At 38.6% G+C, this 16,702-nt stretch overlaps 2 protein-coding genes and 2 pseudogenes across 3 annotated transcripts; 1 reads left to right on the forward strand and 3 right to left on the reverse strand.

Annotated features, from left to right (window-relative positions):
• The window catches only part of LOC109073742, a 10,592-nt pseudogene extending 10,486 nt beyond the window's left edge, over positions 1–106 (forward strand).
• Positions 107–2,290: 2,184 nt separating this feature from the next.
• Positions 2,291–7,922, reverse strand: LOC109046800 (origin recognition complex subunit 4). 2 transcript variants are annotated; one of them, XM_042725301.1, is made up of 14 exons: positions 7,787–7,922; positions 7,060–7,110; positions 6,878–6,954; positions 6,254–6,344; positions 5,561–5,636; positions 5,364–5,449; positions 5,236–5,284; positions 4,612–4,763; positions 4,233–4,406; positions 4,058–4,144; positions 3,869–3,977; positions 3,684–3,779; positions 3,513–3,580; positions 2,291–2,532 (listed from the first exon to the last, which is right to left on the reverse strand). In XM_042725301.1, the coding sequence occupies exons 2-14, from the start codon at positions 7,102–7,104 to the stop codon at positions 2,350–2,352; spliced, it is 1,293 nt and encodes a 430-aa protein (XP_042581235.1). In that variant the 5' UTR covers positions 7,105–7,110; positions 7,787–7,922; the 3' UTR covers positions 2,291–2,349. The 2 variants fall into 2 exon arrangements, with proteins under 2 accessions (XP_042581235.1, XP_042581236.1); XM_042725302.1 differs by lacking the exon at positions 7,787–7,922 and adding an exon at positions 7,660–7,727.
• Positions 7,923–9,013: 1,091 nt separating this feature from the next.
• Positions 9,014–11,167, reverse strand: LOC109046801 (annotated as a pseudogene).
• Positions 11,168–13,403: 2,236 nt separating this feature from the next.
• Positions 13,404–15,052, reverse strand: LOC122137618 (protein N-terminal asparagine amidohydrolase-like). The gene is made up of 3 exons (XM_042725331.1): positions 14,713–15,052; positions 14,479–14,592; positions 13,404–13,886 (listed from the first exon to the last, which is right to left on the reverse strand). Exons 1-3 carry the CDS (start codon positions 14,857–14,859, stop codon positions 13,725–13,727), a joined length of 423 nt encoding a protein of 140 aa, XP_042581265.1. The 5' UTR covers positions 14,860–15,052; the 3' UTR covers positions 13,404–13,724.
• Between the last annotated feature and the right edge of the window lie 1,650 nt (positions 15,053–16,702).

Here is a 16,702-nt window from a genome sequence, read left to right on the forward strand (position 1 = left end):
TGGACCAATTCGGACATTTACTACTCATGCAACTATTCTTGCAACACAATTTTCCAAAATAGTGACACATCATATGCAAAACGAGCCTCCATATTCATATTGTTGGGTTTTTGTGTTTTTCTTTTTTTTGTTTTTATGGTGAGTGCATTAACATGTTAACAGTGATTTAGTGTTGAGAAGCTTGGGCCACCGAGTCTCCATGTCAAACTATACAAGCTTGAACATTTTTAAAAGGTAATTGGAGCGTTTTATCTCACAATATGGATTTATATTAATGTATTAGAATTCAGACTTTTTATTTTGCAATTCAGAGAAGAAAGTCAGACGTGATATAAACTGAGAACGCTGATGTTTTCATCAGTCAAACCTTGCCTTTCTGAGTTTATAGCTCACAATTCTGTTTTTTGTTTCTGCCATGAATTCCAGAATAATTTGTTTTTGATTGTTTAGATCTCGCAATTCTGGAAAAAGCCTGATATTGTGAGATAAACTCAGAATTACGAGACGTAAACTCAGAATTGAAAGAAAAAAAAAACAGAATTATCAGTCTCGAAATTCTGTTTTTCCTCAGAATTACACGTTTGTTTAGACTCGTGAGGATAAAAGTCAGACTTGCGAGATATAAAATCAGTCACAACCAGCTGTATTTTCATCCCGTGGCTGACACAAGCTTCCAAATCAAACAGTCTGAACACCAGCAGAAATACTAGAAGTTAAGAGCGTGAACGCTTCACGCTGTTAGAAACTAAATCTCAGATCATTTCAGTCTGATCTGAACCATTCAAGATTGATTTACGAGTCACAAACTGATGCATCTTTACACACAGGCTGTTGTTGAAGGCTGGAGCAGTTAAAAACTAGACTGAACTGACAACAAACACTCATTTTGCTATGAAAAGAGCGTTTTGCAGGCGCAAAAATCCCTCATCTGACATTATGAGTTGACCTTGTGGGATAAATAAACACTGAAAAAGCCCCTTTAGTGACAGCGTTTTCACACAACGGCTGTAAATCTGTCTCAACGCCTCATTCTCCTTCATCTCTGTCTCGTTTTCTCTTTCTGAAGCACTACAGCAGTATTCAGGGACGCAGGATTCTGCTCACTTACAGCAATTATGCAACCAAACACGCAGCAGCGATCGCAACCGTAGCATACCGAGTCTCGACCGCTTCTATTTATTTCATTAATAATGTGACAAACTCTCAGTACTGTGAAAACAAACCCCGGTTATTATGGCCCTGAATGTGTTAGAACGACCAAACCCAAGTGTTGGGTGAGAAACACGTTCGTAAAAGACATTTCAGATCAATCTGTAACTCCCCCGAACACACACATGTACAGCAGATGAAAAATGTAAATATGATTGTTGGTTTTAAATTATTAGACTAGCATGATGTTGCTCTGTTCTTTTCGGTGTCACTAATCAAAAACAGTCCTTTATAAAGAAATTATACCAGAAGATTGTACTGCTGGGTGTTTTTTATTGTCTTAATGTCTGCAGGCTCAAACTCACTGATTATGCATGTGATTCTATTTAAAAAGAAATATAAGATGTTTTCTTTATACTCTTTTTTTTTTTTTTTGTTGCTAATGCCTTCTGAATGCTGATGAACTTATTTACAACTTTAACTCATCATGACTTATTTACTTAATACATATTCTTGAGCTTGTATAAATGTTTATTCCACATAAAAAGGGCATCAAAAATTCCTAAAAAACAGCTTTATTTAAATTAATACACATTTAATTTAAAAGTATTCTTAAGGTAAGATTTAAATGAACTAAAAATGCATTAAAATAAACAAAAAAATAGCTTTTTAATTGATGCTACGTTTGGATTTTTTTTACTTAATCGCATTACTTAATAAAAACCAACCTGTGATGCAGACTTTATTTGATTTTATGACTGAAATGGTGGAAAGGTCTCCTGATAAAGCTGATTACTCAAAACTTAATATCAATGACAAAAAATACAAGGTCATTTAATTATATGTATAATAAAAGTATTTGGAAATTTAGTTTAAAACAGTTTTTGATGATGTTAATATTGTATGGAAGCCCATTTCTGCCATAGAATAAAAAAAAAGGAAGTGTGAGATAAAAAGTTGCAGTTACCCTTTCATAAAAATGTTTTTATCCCGTGCTGAAACAGGCTTTCATAACATTGTCAAGTCAACTTCCTAAAATAACAACAATGTTGTACAACCTCCTTCAGGGACCAAAAGAGTCTTTGAGTGAGAGAAATTAATTATTAGTTTTTTTTTTTGGTTAGGTATGGAAAACAAACCAACCAAAGAAATCTATATACATACATTCTAAAGTACACATGCATGTGCAGGCCGCAGTGTTCAGGCGAAGGCCGAGAGAGCCCACTGTTTGACGTCTGTGGGGCATTGTGGGTACCTCTGCAGCGCCTCCATCACCTGACCGTGTTCCAGCATCAGACGCATCAGCTGATACTCACGCTGAACTTTACACACGCCAGAGTCCACCGGACGCACCAGCTCCAGCTGCAGCAGATGCTCAAACGCCTGAACACACACACACACACACACACACACACGCACGCATGCACGCACACACACACACACACAGACATATACACACACACACACACACACAGACAGACACACACACACACGGACATACATACACATGCATGCACACACACAGACACACATGTGCACACACACGAACACACACACAGACATACACACACACACGGACATACATACACATGCACGCACGCACACAGACACACACACAGACACACACACACGTGCACGCACACACACAGACATATACACACACACAGACATACATACACATGCATGCACACAGACACATGTGCCACACACACACACACACACACACACACAGACATACATACACATGCATGCACACACACACACACACACACACAGACACACGTGCACACACACACAGACATACATACACACATGCAAACACGCACACATACACACACACACGTGCACGCACACACACAGACATATACACACACACAGACATACATACACATGCATGCACACAGACACATGTGCACACACACACACACACACACACACACAGACATACATACACATGCATGCACACACACACACACACACACACACACAGACACACGTGCACACACACACAGACATACATACACACATGCAAACACGCACACATACACACACACACACACACACAGAGAGACATATATACACACACATGCATGCACAGAGACAGACACACACACACACACACAGACAAATGGATGCCAGATCAGTCTAATTTATCACTCAATTTTTTAGACCAGTTTTGTCAAGAAATCTATTTAACACATAACTGAAAAGATTCCACTCCAAAGAATGATTCATTTACAAACTGAACATCATGAACACGCCATGAGTCGATTCTCACTGAGTAACTTCCAGTCGGTTTTATATTCTGTTCCAGTCCCGTTTAAAGTACATGCATGAAAAAAAATGAGCAGCTCAAAACTGACCTTCATCACCACGGGCTTCTCAAACTTATGGATGGAGTGAGACTTCCTCTGAATGAACTTCTTAAACTCTGAGAGAGAGAATTACATTCATCTGAGCTGATGTACACATGATCATTCACTTTATAAAGGCCTCTGAAACACATTTTCAGTGAGCGCTTAAGGATGTTGTACCATTATGGACCATCTGGAAATTGAAGGGTTCTCCGTCATACGTGTCATTCAGATGCTTCATGGCAATAATCAAACACAGCTCCAGAATAGACAGACCTGGAAAACAGGCACTTCAGGGCATCAGAGCTGAGCGTGTACATGTGTTACTGCAGATCTTAAAGAGAAATATGCTTCCGGTTTCTCACCGTGAAGGATGATTGCTTTGGAATCAGCAGAAATCAAGCGACTGGCCTCCAGCAGATCAGCCTCGTGCAGAGTCGAATGAGAGACCGATACTCGGCTTACAGACAGAAACTACAACATACAGACACACACTTACACACCAGAACACACCAACGGCGGTCTGATTACCAGATGAATTGGTTTAAATATACCAGCAGTGAATGCAGAGAGCGGAAATCTTTACTGCTGTTAAAGTGTCTCCTCAAAATCTCCTCGACGGACTTCTCTTCACATAATTTCTAGAAACACAGAGAACGAGGTAAGAAACAGTGATTGTGTGTATGACTTGTTTGTGAACACAGAACGAGACGTGTGTTGTGTGTGTACCGTGACGCTGTGGTTCCACGCATCGGAGAATTTGGGATCTGGGAAGTCCGGAGGCAAACTGAGCTGAGAGCGAACCGCATCCACGTACTGAGCGAATGAGAGCGAGCTGAAGAGATGAATCTGTCTGTGAGAGAACCGAGACTTCACTCGCTTCTCCAGCAGCTCCAGCACGTCCTGTAACAGGATGTAACAAAATTTTTGCAAAAAATGTGCAGAATGCATCACTGTTTAAAAGAGAGTTAAATGTAAGAAATTATGACATGAAATTGCAAAAAATAAATAAATAAATTGTACATTTATGACAGACAGATTAATTTAGGATGAATGTTTTTGTTGGCAGTGCTGACATGTTTGTGTAGTGTCTTCAGAGCAGACGCACCAGTCTGCAGGTGAGTCCCAGCACAGCCACAGGCGTCTGCGCAGACTGAGACACATCCAGCAGGTTATACAGCAGCGTCTGGTTCTTATGATGAGCGAACAGATCAAACTCATCCAACACGAACACCACGGGACGACTGCTGCTCTTATCACCTGACGACACCACAGAGACACACACCATCAGCTACTGTAAGCACAGGGTGATGCATTACCACAAAATAAAATATTAATGGATGAAAATGGAGTGTTCCTGTGGCTCAGTGGTAAAGCATTGCGTTAGCAGCACAAAAGGTTGTGGGTTCGATTCCCAGGGAACACACTTACTGGTAAAAAAAATGTAAAGCCTGAATGCACTGTAAGTCGCTTTGGATAAAATGCATAAATGTAAATCTGAAAAAATTAAAAAGTCGAAATGCTGTATAAAACTGAAATAAAATAAGTAGAAGTTGAAGTACTAAAATTGCTAAAACCAAAATATTTAAAATTACATAGAAAATAAACTAATAAAAAAAGGCAAAAAAACAAAATTACTAAAAGGTAAAATAAAAACTGAAAGTATTTATATATATAATAACACATAATAGTATACAAATAATTAGCAAAATAACACTGAGAAAAGGCTCACCTTTCTTAAGAGCTTCGAGGAGAAAAGCCAGATTCTCTGCAAAGCTCCCCTGAAACACAAGAGCACCTCTCAGTACAAAAACCTTAATAACTACAGAAACACTTCCTCTAATAACGTCAGGAACTCACAAAGACTTTGTCTCCTACGACGTTCTCCAGGTGCAGCTGGCGCGTGATCTCTTTCAGAGCGATTTTGTCGTCTGTCTGCAGAAGACCTGCGCTCAGAAAACCATCGCTGTCACTTTAACAACTCCTCAGCTGTAGCTTCTCACTTCAGCGTTTAACACAGAGAACAAACAGCATTAAAATGATGTGCACGAGCTCACCGTTCAGCTCCACCAGAAGAACGTTCTTCTGCGCTTCCTTCAGACTCATGAGCTCTCGGAGGACACAACCCAGCAGCTGCACACACACACACACACACACAGACACGAACAGAACCAGTGGAGAACAAACACTTTCATAAAGATTTACTTTATTTATTTTGCACACTGCAAAAGTTACTTTCTTCCCCAAGTTTGTCTTTTCTTTTTTTTAAGCACAAATTTCTAAACATTTTCAAATGCATTTACCTGAGATCCAAATATGAGATACAAAGTCTTATTTTCTGGGAAATTAAAATTAAGTGACTGCTTAAAAAAAAAAAAAAAAAAAAAAAATGCAAACGGGGTCCGAAAAACTAGAAGTTAATTGGACATTAAAACAGTGGTCTAAAGAAAAAGTTTTTCCCTATGAATTTCCTTACCCTTCTTTTGTTCCATTATGGACCTTATGGTGAGTAAATAATGACAGAATTTTATTTTTATCTATTACTCAAAATGAGTAAAAAAAGATGAGTCAGTCATCAGTAGGGTTACAAAGAGGTGGTAAATTTCCAGAAACTTCCCAAAAATCCCTGGAATATTCCAAAAAATCCTGCAAAGTTTTCAAAATTTCTGTAATATTTCCGAAATTTACTGGAAATTTTATATTTTTGCAACACTAGTCATCAGTAAGGGGGTAAATCTCTTGCTGCGTACCATAGTTTTACCGGATCCTCGTGGACCAACAATGAGGACCGAGTTACTCTCTCCATGAACAGCTGTGCGTCTCAGCAGCTCCAGCAAGTGCCTACACACACACACACACACACACACAGTGTAAGAGTCCACACACACACACACAGAGTGTAAGAGTCCACACACACACACACACACACACACAAAAACACACACACACAGAGTGTAAGAGTCCACACACACACACACACACACACAAAAACACACACACACAGAGTGTAAGAGTCCACACACACACACACACACACACACACACACACACACACACACAGAGTGTAAGAGTCCACACACACAAACACACACACACACACACACACACACACACACACACACACACACACACAGAGTGTAAGAGTCCACACACACACACACCACACACACACCACACACACACACACACACAGAGTGTAAGAGTCCACACACACACACACACACACAGACACACACACACACACACACACACACACAGAGTGTAAGAGTCCACACACGCACACGCACACGCGCACACACACACACACACACACAGACACAGACACACACACACTCTTAGAGCAGACGAGAGCTGATCGTGTAAGCGGGACACACTTGTACTGTGAGTCCAGAGCCAGGGGCCGATCCGGCAGCTTCTGATGACACAGTCTCTCCCGCAGGAGCTTCTGAGCCTGAACACACACACCATCACAACATCATCAACACACATCTGTACACATCTGTGCAGGAGACGCAGAATAACGAGGACAATCTGAAATCATAAACACCAGACAGACCAGAGAGACGCACTGCGCTTCAGTGAGAGACCTCCGCTTGCTCATCGTCACCTGCACACACAATAAAACATCTCCATTATAATGTGCACAGTCTATGACACACACATGTCAGACAAATACAGTGCTGTCAAACACTGAATCACATCCAAAATAAAAGTTTGTGTTTACATAATATGTGTGTGTGTGTGTACTTATGTTTATATAAATACACACACATACAGTATATATTTAGAAAATGTTTACATGCATAAATTTATATTCGTATAGTAAATATTATATATTTAATATATAAACATAACATTTTTTTAAATATATACATGCATGTGTGTGCTTTTATTTGTACACACGTATATATTATGCAAACAAAACCTTTTATTCTGGATATGATTAATTGTTTGACAGCACTAGACACATACAGAAATACATTTAATCATCCTTAAATGTATACACCAAAAAAATACACCAAACATTATCATTGATAAATATACACGTACAGACAAAATAAACAAATCTGATTCATAACTGACATGTCAGTATTCTGGGTTTAATGCGCCTTCAGTGCACGTGCACGTTTTATTGTCTTATTATTATGGTATTTACTTTGTTTCAGTTCATGTCTTGTTTGTCTTTTAACGCTCTTCAGAGAAGCGCTCTTTTACTCTTCTCTGAACAGATGTAACGTTATATTATGGACTTGGACTGAATTACAAAATAATTAGAAACTCACCAGTGTTGATCCTGTGATTTCGCGCCACAAGCTCAAGTATTTCCGGCCAGCAACATTGCGTATTTCCGGTGTAAAAATGTGTACTGATAGCAGAGGGCGCTCTGCGGCCCACGAGACCGAAGTGTGTACATCCTCAAGACATGAAATATGGAGTACGTTAAACATACGAATAGTACGGTGCCCGTGAGAGGACATGGTCGGTTCACTTAGTTTTGTCGTGGCCACGACATAATAACTCGTGGGAACGTGAAAATATGTCGTGGCCACGAAATATTAATTTGTGGGAACGTCATATTAACTCGTGGGAACGTCTTATTATGTCGTGGCCACGAGATCATTTTGTCGAGGTAACGTCATCCTTATGTCGTGGCCTCGAGATGTTATGTTGAGGGAACGACATCCATTTCTTGTGGCCACGACTTCTTATGTTGAGGGAACGACATATTTTTCTCGTGTTTAATGCGTAAACAAACATGCGTGACCATAGCAACACGGGATTATCAAAGATGTATTCATTCATATTTTATTTTGAATTACGAAATTATTATATTATTTATTATAGAAAATATTTCATTATTAAATTATAATAACCATATGCCTTGGCTACAGGACCATGTCCTCTCACAGGCACCGTAGAATAGTACTTTATATCGTCATTAGTTAGTATTTAATTCATGAGCGCATAAACACGGCCTGAGCTTCTCTTGTCAGCAGCCTTTGAAAACCTTTTAGATGCAAAGTACTCCAGCAATTAAAAATAGACTGACATTGTTGACACTGAATGTCAATGTTTTCCAAAACCTTATCTGCTTACTAGCCAATGCTAGTTTAGAATTAGACTGTTTTAACCTCAAAAATCTTCTAAAATACTAAATAAGAGAAATATTTCAGTCTAAATAAATTTTATTTACTTAGCAGATGTTTGTACAGTCATTTAAAGCACTATGACAAACGTATTTATGCATGCTTATGTGTTTTTAAAAACAACAAATCACCTGTCACGTGTATACATAATCTTATAATATAATTCACAGAACATTTTTCAAATGTAAAAGGAAAAACATTATGATTGGAGCTTGTTTAAAAACACTGGTTCCAGTTGTTCTGTAGGCTACTCCTCTTTTCCTCCTTCTTTACACAATAGATCAGACAAATCCATAAACACAACAGACAACAACATATTGCAAACATCTGATTTTTAGCTTATTTTGTTGTTTTTCTTTTAAAGATAATAATGTTTATAAAGCTGTCAAAATGTGGTATGACCCTCAGTTTATGGCAGAATTAAAAAGGCATGGGCTACTAGTTTTGGTTGAATGCTGGTATTTAGTTCTGCAAGAACATATTAAGTATTCACCCTAGTTTTCAAACATCAGAGACAGCAGTGTTTCATTAGTAAATGTCTTGCATACTTTAATTAAGTATTAAAAAAGGGGGGAAACTATTCTGCTTGCACTTGTACTGTATGTCTGAACTATCTTGCATCGGATCAACTTTGCAGCTCCTTATGATTCAGTGGCTCATGATGCACTTTGTGTAGTCTGCTTTGAATAAAAGTGAGTATAAACGTACATGATGAAAAGTGCAACTAAAACCCCTACAAAGATGCCAAAGACTACTCCAATGAAAGACCCCCGAACTCCATTTTCAGCTCCGGCCAACTGATCCAAGAAGGGCTCCGAATGCACCCATCAGTATCAGTACGAACTGTGTGAAGTCCATGGTGATCTTTGAGCCGTCGTCTGAATGTCTGGCAGTCTCTGTGGATTTCTTCTCCTCTGCTTCTCCTTTGTGTTTATACACTGTAAGATAAATGAATTCTAATAGATCAGTGTGTGACTGAGATCAGCTGTAGGTTTGGTGAAATAATACTCACTGTTTGGAGGATTATGCTGCAAACTTCCCCGTCTCTGACTGAGCTCAGTCGCACCAGACGCTTCTTGAGTCTTCTTCTGAATCAGTTCGTAGTAAGCCTGTGGTATGAAGACATCACCGCGGCTCTCCTCCACCAGGCTGTCTATCTTCTGAAAGAGCTCACTGTTCTGAGTTTGAGATCCACAAGCACTCGTCTGAAGAACATGCGATCATCCTCCACACTTTTCCAGGATTTTCTCTGCGCTCTGGACGTGTTTTCTGATTGTGGTTTCCTCCACTCCTTCGTCGCAAGCAAACCGCACGATGGTGTGTTTCCAGACGCGCTCTGACAGTAACTCCATGTGCATCTCTGCTGCATTCATTTCACCTACAGAAGGCTCTTCAGAGAGAGTTTTCACTGGTATGACCAGAAGCAGAGCGTGAGGTCCTGGAGGACAAAGCAGCACGCTTCTGGTAATTTCTTCTTTTATGTTCTCTGGTGTTTGTTGTGAGTGTCCGTGCCATCCTGGTGCTTCCACGACGCTGATCCTCCTTCCTGCTCGTTCATTCTTGTATAAAGTGCATAGACCATTTTTCTCTCCTGTCAGATTCTCACCGATTAGCATTGATTTTATTACCTTGTTCTTGTCAGCACCAGTGTTTCTGAAGAGCACAACTCTGAGCATGGACTGCATAGAGGAACCTAAAATCAAAAGACAAATTATCATTTCATAATGCTTTCAATCAAAATGTTTCTTTGTTGGAGAAAAAGAGAGAAAATTTCACTCACCCTGAGGAGATGTTAAGAATTTAGTACCCATGATCACATTATGTTTGGCTGCTCGAAGATGATTTTACAACATGTCCTTCTGCTTAAGAAAACAGGAAGTAGTTGGTTCTACTGAGTTATCACTTAGTATTTTCTCTGGCTGTTTTAAAACCACCGAACAATGCCTATTCACAGAAGACATCACAAACATCAGCTGCATGTGGCATTATTATTATTTTAATGATTTGACAAAGTGTTGTGAATGTGAACATTATTAAATTGTTCAAATTAATTTAAAATTGCATTTTGAAGGTACTCTTTTAATAGTTTATAAGCACTGTGTTCACCTTAAATGCATAACTGTTATTATGTGAAACACATTTTTAGCACTGGACATAGCATTTAGCATTGTACTGTTACGATAATAATCTGAACCCTCTCACACATGAAATACATTTCTGATATATTCTTAAGAAAATTTATATTTTTCAAGAATATCTTGAAACATTTGTTTAAATTTTTAGTTTATAGACATAAAGATACCATTTGAAAATACTGCATCAGGATTCTCCTACCATTAACACAAGCTTATGCAACAGCAGAATACACTTAAAAGCTTTATCTTCTTTTTGTAAAAGCATTAACAGGAACAGTACTTATCAAAAATGTATATCAAAATACATCAAAATAATGCTTCAAATTATATGAACTATCAACCTACCTTGCAACGCTAGCTGTTTTTTATTCTTCACTTCCGTGCTCTTCCATAAATACTTTAATTTTGTGTTTATTCAGGTAAATCAAGTACAGGCTCGCCTGCTGAAATATCATTCAAAAAGCAGCTCAAAAAGAAACCAATCTACTTATAATTCACTTAGGTATAGATACAGAAACAAGTACATGCATACAGTACTGCCATAGAAAATATTTTAATACTTAGACTTCAGAATGTGGGTGTTAAGTGTGTAAAGTTACATTAGATGAAATATATGAAGTAGACTGTCATACTATTGTGTGACGTTAAAAAAAATATATATTAAGCATCATAGAAACAGCAATATTTGTACTCCTAATAAAATCATTTGTCATACAACAAAGCCATATTGTAAGACTGAGGGAAGGATGGGGCATTTCAGTCAGATTGAGTTTTTATTCCAGATTTGTAGTCCAAAAAGTATACTTTCATTTATGGTGTGGCTGAACTTGTTTATCAGGTCATAAGACGGTGGTGTGATCTTGCAGGAGGTGTGTGCACTGTCAGAAGTGTTTACTGTCTGCAAACATTGCCATTAGTGGGGACAAAAACTTACCCAAATATAAATCTAGCTATACAATTACAAATACATCCCGACTGAAAAAATGTAATACATAAAGATAAGAATTTCTTTGTGTGTCGGTTACTTGACATGAAATACTTATCCTTCAGACATATCCTTCTCAAAACTATTAACAATGAACTGGTGAAGGCAAAAATGTGATCGAAATTAAATTCACCAAAAAATATACACTTTGCTAACATCCACAGACATGTTATGCATCAGTTACAGCTGTAACATTATTTTACGTTTACATCCATACAATTGACAGCTGTACTGAATAAACTACAGGGATGTCTCATCATTTGAAAAAGTAAACCTCAAAACTTTCACAGTATCTGTATGTATAAATATCTATAACCACATCAGCAATCAGACAAACGAGGAGTATGTTCAAGCTACTGAAGTTGTTCTTTTGAACAGATATATGGCTTTCTGAGCTTTAATCTCATATTTTAACAAACAGCACAAGTTCTCTGATCAGCTATAAGAGCTTCTCCAAAAACTCACTGCAGGAGGTGTTGAGGTTTACTGTTTTCACCGCAGTACATCCCTTTCCCTTCATGCAATATCATTATAAATTAGGATAAATACTCTTCTTATTCAGATAAACAACATCTTGTATAAGTATGTACAGTACGGGTGAGACTGTGAGGGTAACATTATGCATCTTTGTTTGCCATGTTTCATTCTGTCACTGGCAGAAAACGAGAGAATTGGGGACGCTTGCAACATTTTTGCTTTTCTCAGAGACTTTTTGTTTCGGAAAGCTAAAATATTATTACCAATAAAGCCACATCTGTCAGCTACTCACCCACAGTGCTGTAACATGTACATATAACGATATATGTACAATTTATACTTGAATAGAGAATGTCAGATGTTGCAACTGACCCCACAAACAGGGGATGGTTACATCAGTCCACAGGACAGCTGCAATATTCATTAAGATGGAATTAAAATCATTCTTTAATTCTCATTTTCTTTATTTTATTTGTGCACAGACAAGGTCTTCAGTAAGCTCATTGTAAGCTTATTTGACTGTAAAAACAGAATAATAAATGGGAAAAAAATAAAAATTTTAGTAACAAGTAACAAGCATGTTTTGGTTAATTATTATAATACATTCGAACTACAAAATATGAATTTAATTAAAATCAAGACACTGAAATGTAATGATAGCCTCCTATCATGTCTTAAAGTCATAAACATAACATCGTGCGTGGGACTCACCTGTTGAACTGCAGCTCTTTCTCCCAATATATTTAATGTAAACAGCTAATGAGATATCGCCTATATGTGTTTTCAAACCATTGCAATTTTGCATTTTCAATCTGTATGCTTTTAATAGGCCCAATAAACTTTTTATTTATATTCAGCATCTTAGAATACATTTTTACAGTTACCGTTTCAGCAAAACAATAGATTTTTTATTTTTCATATTTTCAATGTTTTTAATTACACATTTCAAATACAGATATGCTGTACTTGTCATATTGCACAAACTAAAATTCTAAAATTGGTCAGTAAACAGCAGATCCTCGTTAAGATAACACCGTCTAAAGAGGAATATATTAAAGTTCCATGCATTGTTATAATCACATAAAGGTTTGAATAAACGAAACACCGCATGTTTCCACTGGCAACAAAATTTTAATTGTCTTATTCCTACCATCAAAGGATCACAACTTTATTTACGGTTTCCAAAATTAATGTTCAGTGAGCAAATGAGATGCAGCTAGATGTTAGGAAAAACACATATCCTGTTAGCGTAAAATAAAGAACACATTTGCATTGACATACAGAACAAACATGAAATAAAAATGAAATGGTTCACGGACTGTTGTTTTTATGTAAGGGCTGGAAGGTGCAGTCAAGAGAGATTTCACTCTTTAAACACTCGATCTGAGCTTCAACCAGTGCTTCAGTTCAGATCAGTGTAAAGGAGCAGATGTCAAAGGCCTTTCGTTGGGTTACAGTGGGGGTCAGAGGTCAGCGGTTAGGCTCTCTTCCAGCGGCCGTCCTCAGCGCGGCGGTACAGCTGCGGCTGACCGCCCGGAAACAGCCCGTCTGCGCTCGGATGATCCAGAAGAAACTGGATGGTGGATTTGATGTGATGCACGAAGTGAGGAGGCTCTGCGTGTGGAGACGTGGACAAATACTGACGGACAAACCAGACGAGAAATCAATGAGAAAAATTAATCCTGCAGATCTGACTTAATGATGAAATACACACCTAACTGTATCATATCTGACAGGCTTCAGTTAGCATCTACTCCATGCCATCTGATTGATAGTTCATGCATTTTTTTTTTTTTTTTTAGCAATGAAAAGGCCTTTTATTTGTACGAACATCCACCTTCATCAGGCTTTGGAGGAGCGTTTCTTTCTTCATCTCTCAATCAGCATCGGATTGCATTGCATTATATGTCATTATCATATATCATTTAAATCTTAAGACATTATTGGCGATGCATAGTGACGATGATATTTCTATCACTGTATGCAAGCAGCTTGCCATACTGTTAGAAAGATCTCATTGATTTACAAGCATCACATTGTATTCTTTCTGGTCATAAACTTCAGCATCTGGACCAAATTGTAAATTTCTGGGTTGTTTTTTCTTGTATATTGTCTCTATATCAGACTATATGAGCCATATGATGGATAAAAACGAAAAACACACATGCAAACTTTTTTTTTAAATATTTGGTCTAAAGGTTCAATAAACTAGCAGTGAGGGGATTTCAGACCTGCAGGATGGTTTCATCATCTTGGGACAGCCAGAAGGCCATGTCATTGTTCGGTGTCCATCTGCACGGCTCGATTTTCACGAGCTCTCTGCTGGAGTCATACACTTCAACCATCTGTCAGTAACACACACCGATATTTCAGATTCTACAGCAGTTAGTTCAGTCCACCCGTTCTGATTGGTCAGTCGCAGCAGTCAGGTATTTTTAACGAGTGCTACATATAGCTTGTGTTACCTGTCCACCAGAGAAGGAGCGAGCGGATCGGAGCTCCTCCGCTGGTCCTCGATGTGTGAACGAGGCTGGAAACACGTGACCTGTCTTAACATTCACACCTGAACTCAGACAGAAACACTCTGTCAGCGTCTCGTGATGAATCCACATCAAACTGAAGCTGTGGCTTCACGTGATTACGAAATCACAAAGGCTGCAGTTTAGTTAAATAAGCTGTGTGTGTTTCAGAGTAAAGCGCGGCACTGTATTCACTTAAACCTGAGCAGCTTGTGATCCAGTGTTTTCAGTTTTAAAGAAAGAAAGAAAGACAGAAATCCATCTCTGCATCTGTTCTGGAGTCGCTTATTATGAATTTAGGCAATGAAATGCATGGCAAACATCTTTCACAAACTTGCAACAGGAAGGTAATAAATACAAGCTGTGTGTGTTTCCGAGTAAAGGCGGCTCTGTATTCACTTCACCTGAGCAGCTTGTGATCCAGTGTTTTCAGTTTTAAAGGAAAGAAAGAAAAGAAAGAAACAATTCTGCATCCTGCTTGGAGTCGCTTATTATGTGCATTAGAATGAAATGCATGCCAAAACATCTTCACAAACTTGCAACAGGAAGTGTTACACAATCAAGGCCTTTAAAGTGTAATATTTGAAACTGAAGAAATTAAGGACAGCTATAAAGATTAGTAGTATAATTTTACAGGACTGTAAAAAAAAAAAAAAAAAAAAAAACATTATTTTTGTTGCTGTTGTTCAATTTCCAGTGAAAATTAAATGTACCTATAATTCGGTTCATACATATTTTATTATTATTATTCTTCTTATGATTCTTAATTGTTTTAATTCTAGTTCCATATTTGAGTGTTATCAAACATTGTGCACAGGACCCTACAATAAAAAAAACAAAAAGCCACAGCAAACCGGAAGAAATTAGCAATTTTACTCTAAAAATAAATAAAATAATTCATAAATAAATAAATAAACAAAGTCCATTTGCATGTAAGTGTCTGATGCGCTTGTGTGACTGGTTGCCGTATCACAAAAGTGTCCTTTTTTTACCTTTAGCGTGTGTGAAGCACTCTGGGTTGGGTTTTTTTTTTTTTAGCAATTTTTTTGTTTAGCAATTTTTTTTTTTTTTTCATCAAGTATAAATTAATTCTGAAAATTCCAGAATTCCGATAACAAAACCATCACATTTGTGCTGCAGGGTGTCCATCACACATGAAGAAGGTGAATATTAAGAACAAGATGGAGATGTTGTAACAGCACCTAGTGTCCATACACCACTGGGCCGATGAATACCCGTCTTGATGACGTCATTCAGTCTAAAGAGGAGAAATACAACGAATCAAACTAACAGAGATGAAAGAATTGCCTCGTCACAGATGACAGCGAGAGGCACGACTGACGACCTGTGATGCAGTCACAGTCTCCAAGGCTGAATCTCCTCCGCACTGCTTCTGAAAAGGCAGACTGTTGATGCAAAAGAAGTAGACACGCTTCTGCTTTCCGAAGCGTCGCGCGGAGAATGTTTTCGTCTCCGTCATGCATTTGTACTCAGACCTACCCAGAATGCTAAGGCTTGAGTGACGTGCGAGGTTTCCTCGGTCCGTCATCAAAGCCCACCGACCCAGATGCAGCCTCCAGCCTGAAGACACAAAAACACAGCCATAAAACCACACACAGATCCTTGCTATTTTCAGGCTTCCTGTTCAGGGATGTGTGTTGAGTCTACAGCAACCTGCCCTCTTGTTGCTGGAGCGCTTTCTAGAAGTGACAGCAAACCTGACTATCCAGAGGGACTTCGGTGCAGGGTTGCTGGAGCCCCGTCGCATGTGAGCCAGACACTGTCGCTCCGCTGCCGCTGTCAGAAGAGAACACCTGACACCGTAAACCCACACAGACACGGCCTCCGCGAGGGCTCACGTTACCTGTGTGATCGGAGCCCACTAAGTGGCATGTTGCTAGAGTCAAGGTGCTCCGGTGGACCGCTCCAGGTAGAC

The sequence above is a fragment of the Cyprinus carpio genome, chromosome B6 (assembly GCF_018340385.1).
Source record: "Cyprinus carpio isolate SPL01 chromosome B6, ASM1834038v1, whole genome shotgun sequence".
Taxonomy (NCBI): domain Eukaryota; kingdom Metazoa; phylum Chordata; class Actinopteri; order Cypriniformes; family Cyprinidae; genus Cyprinus; species Cyprinus carpio.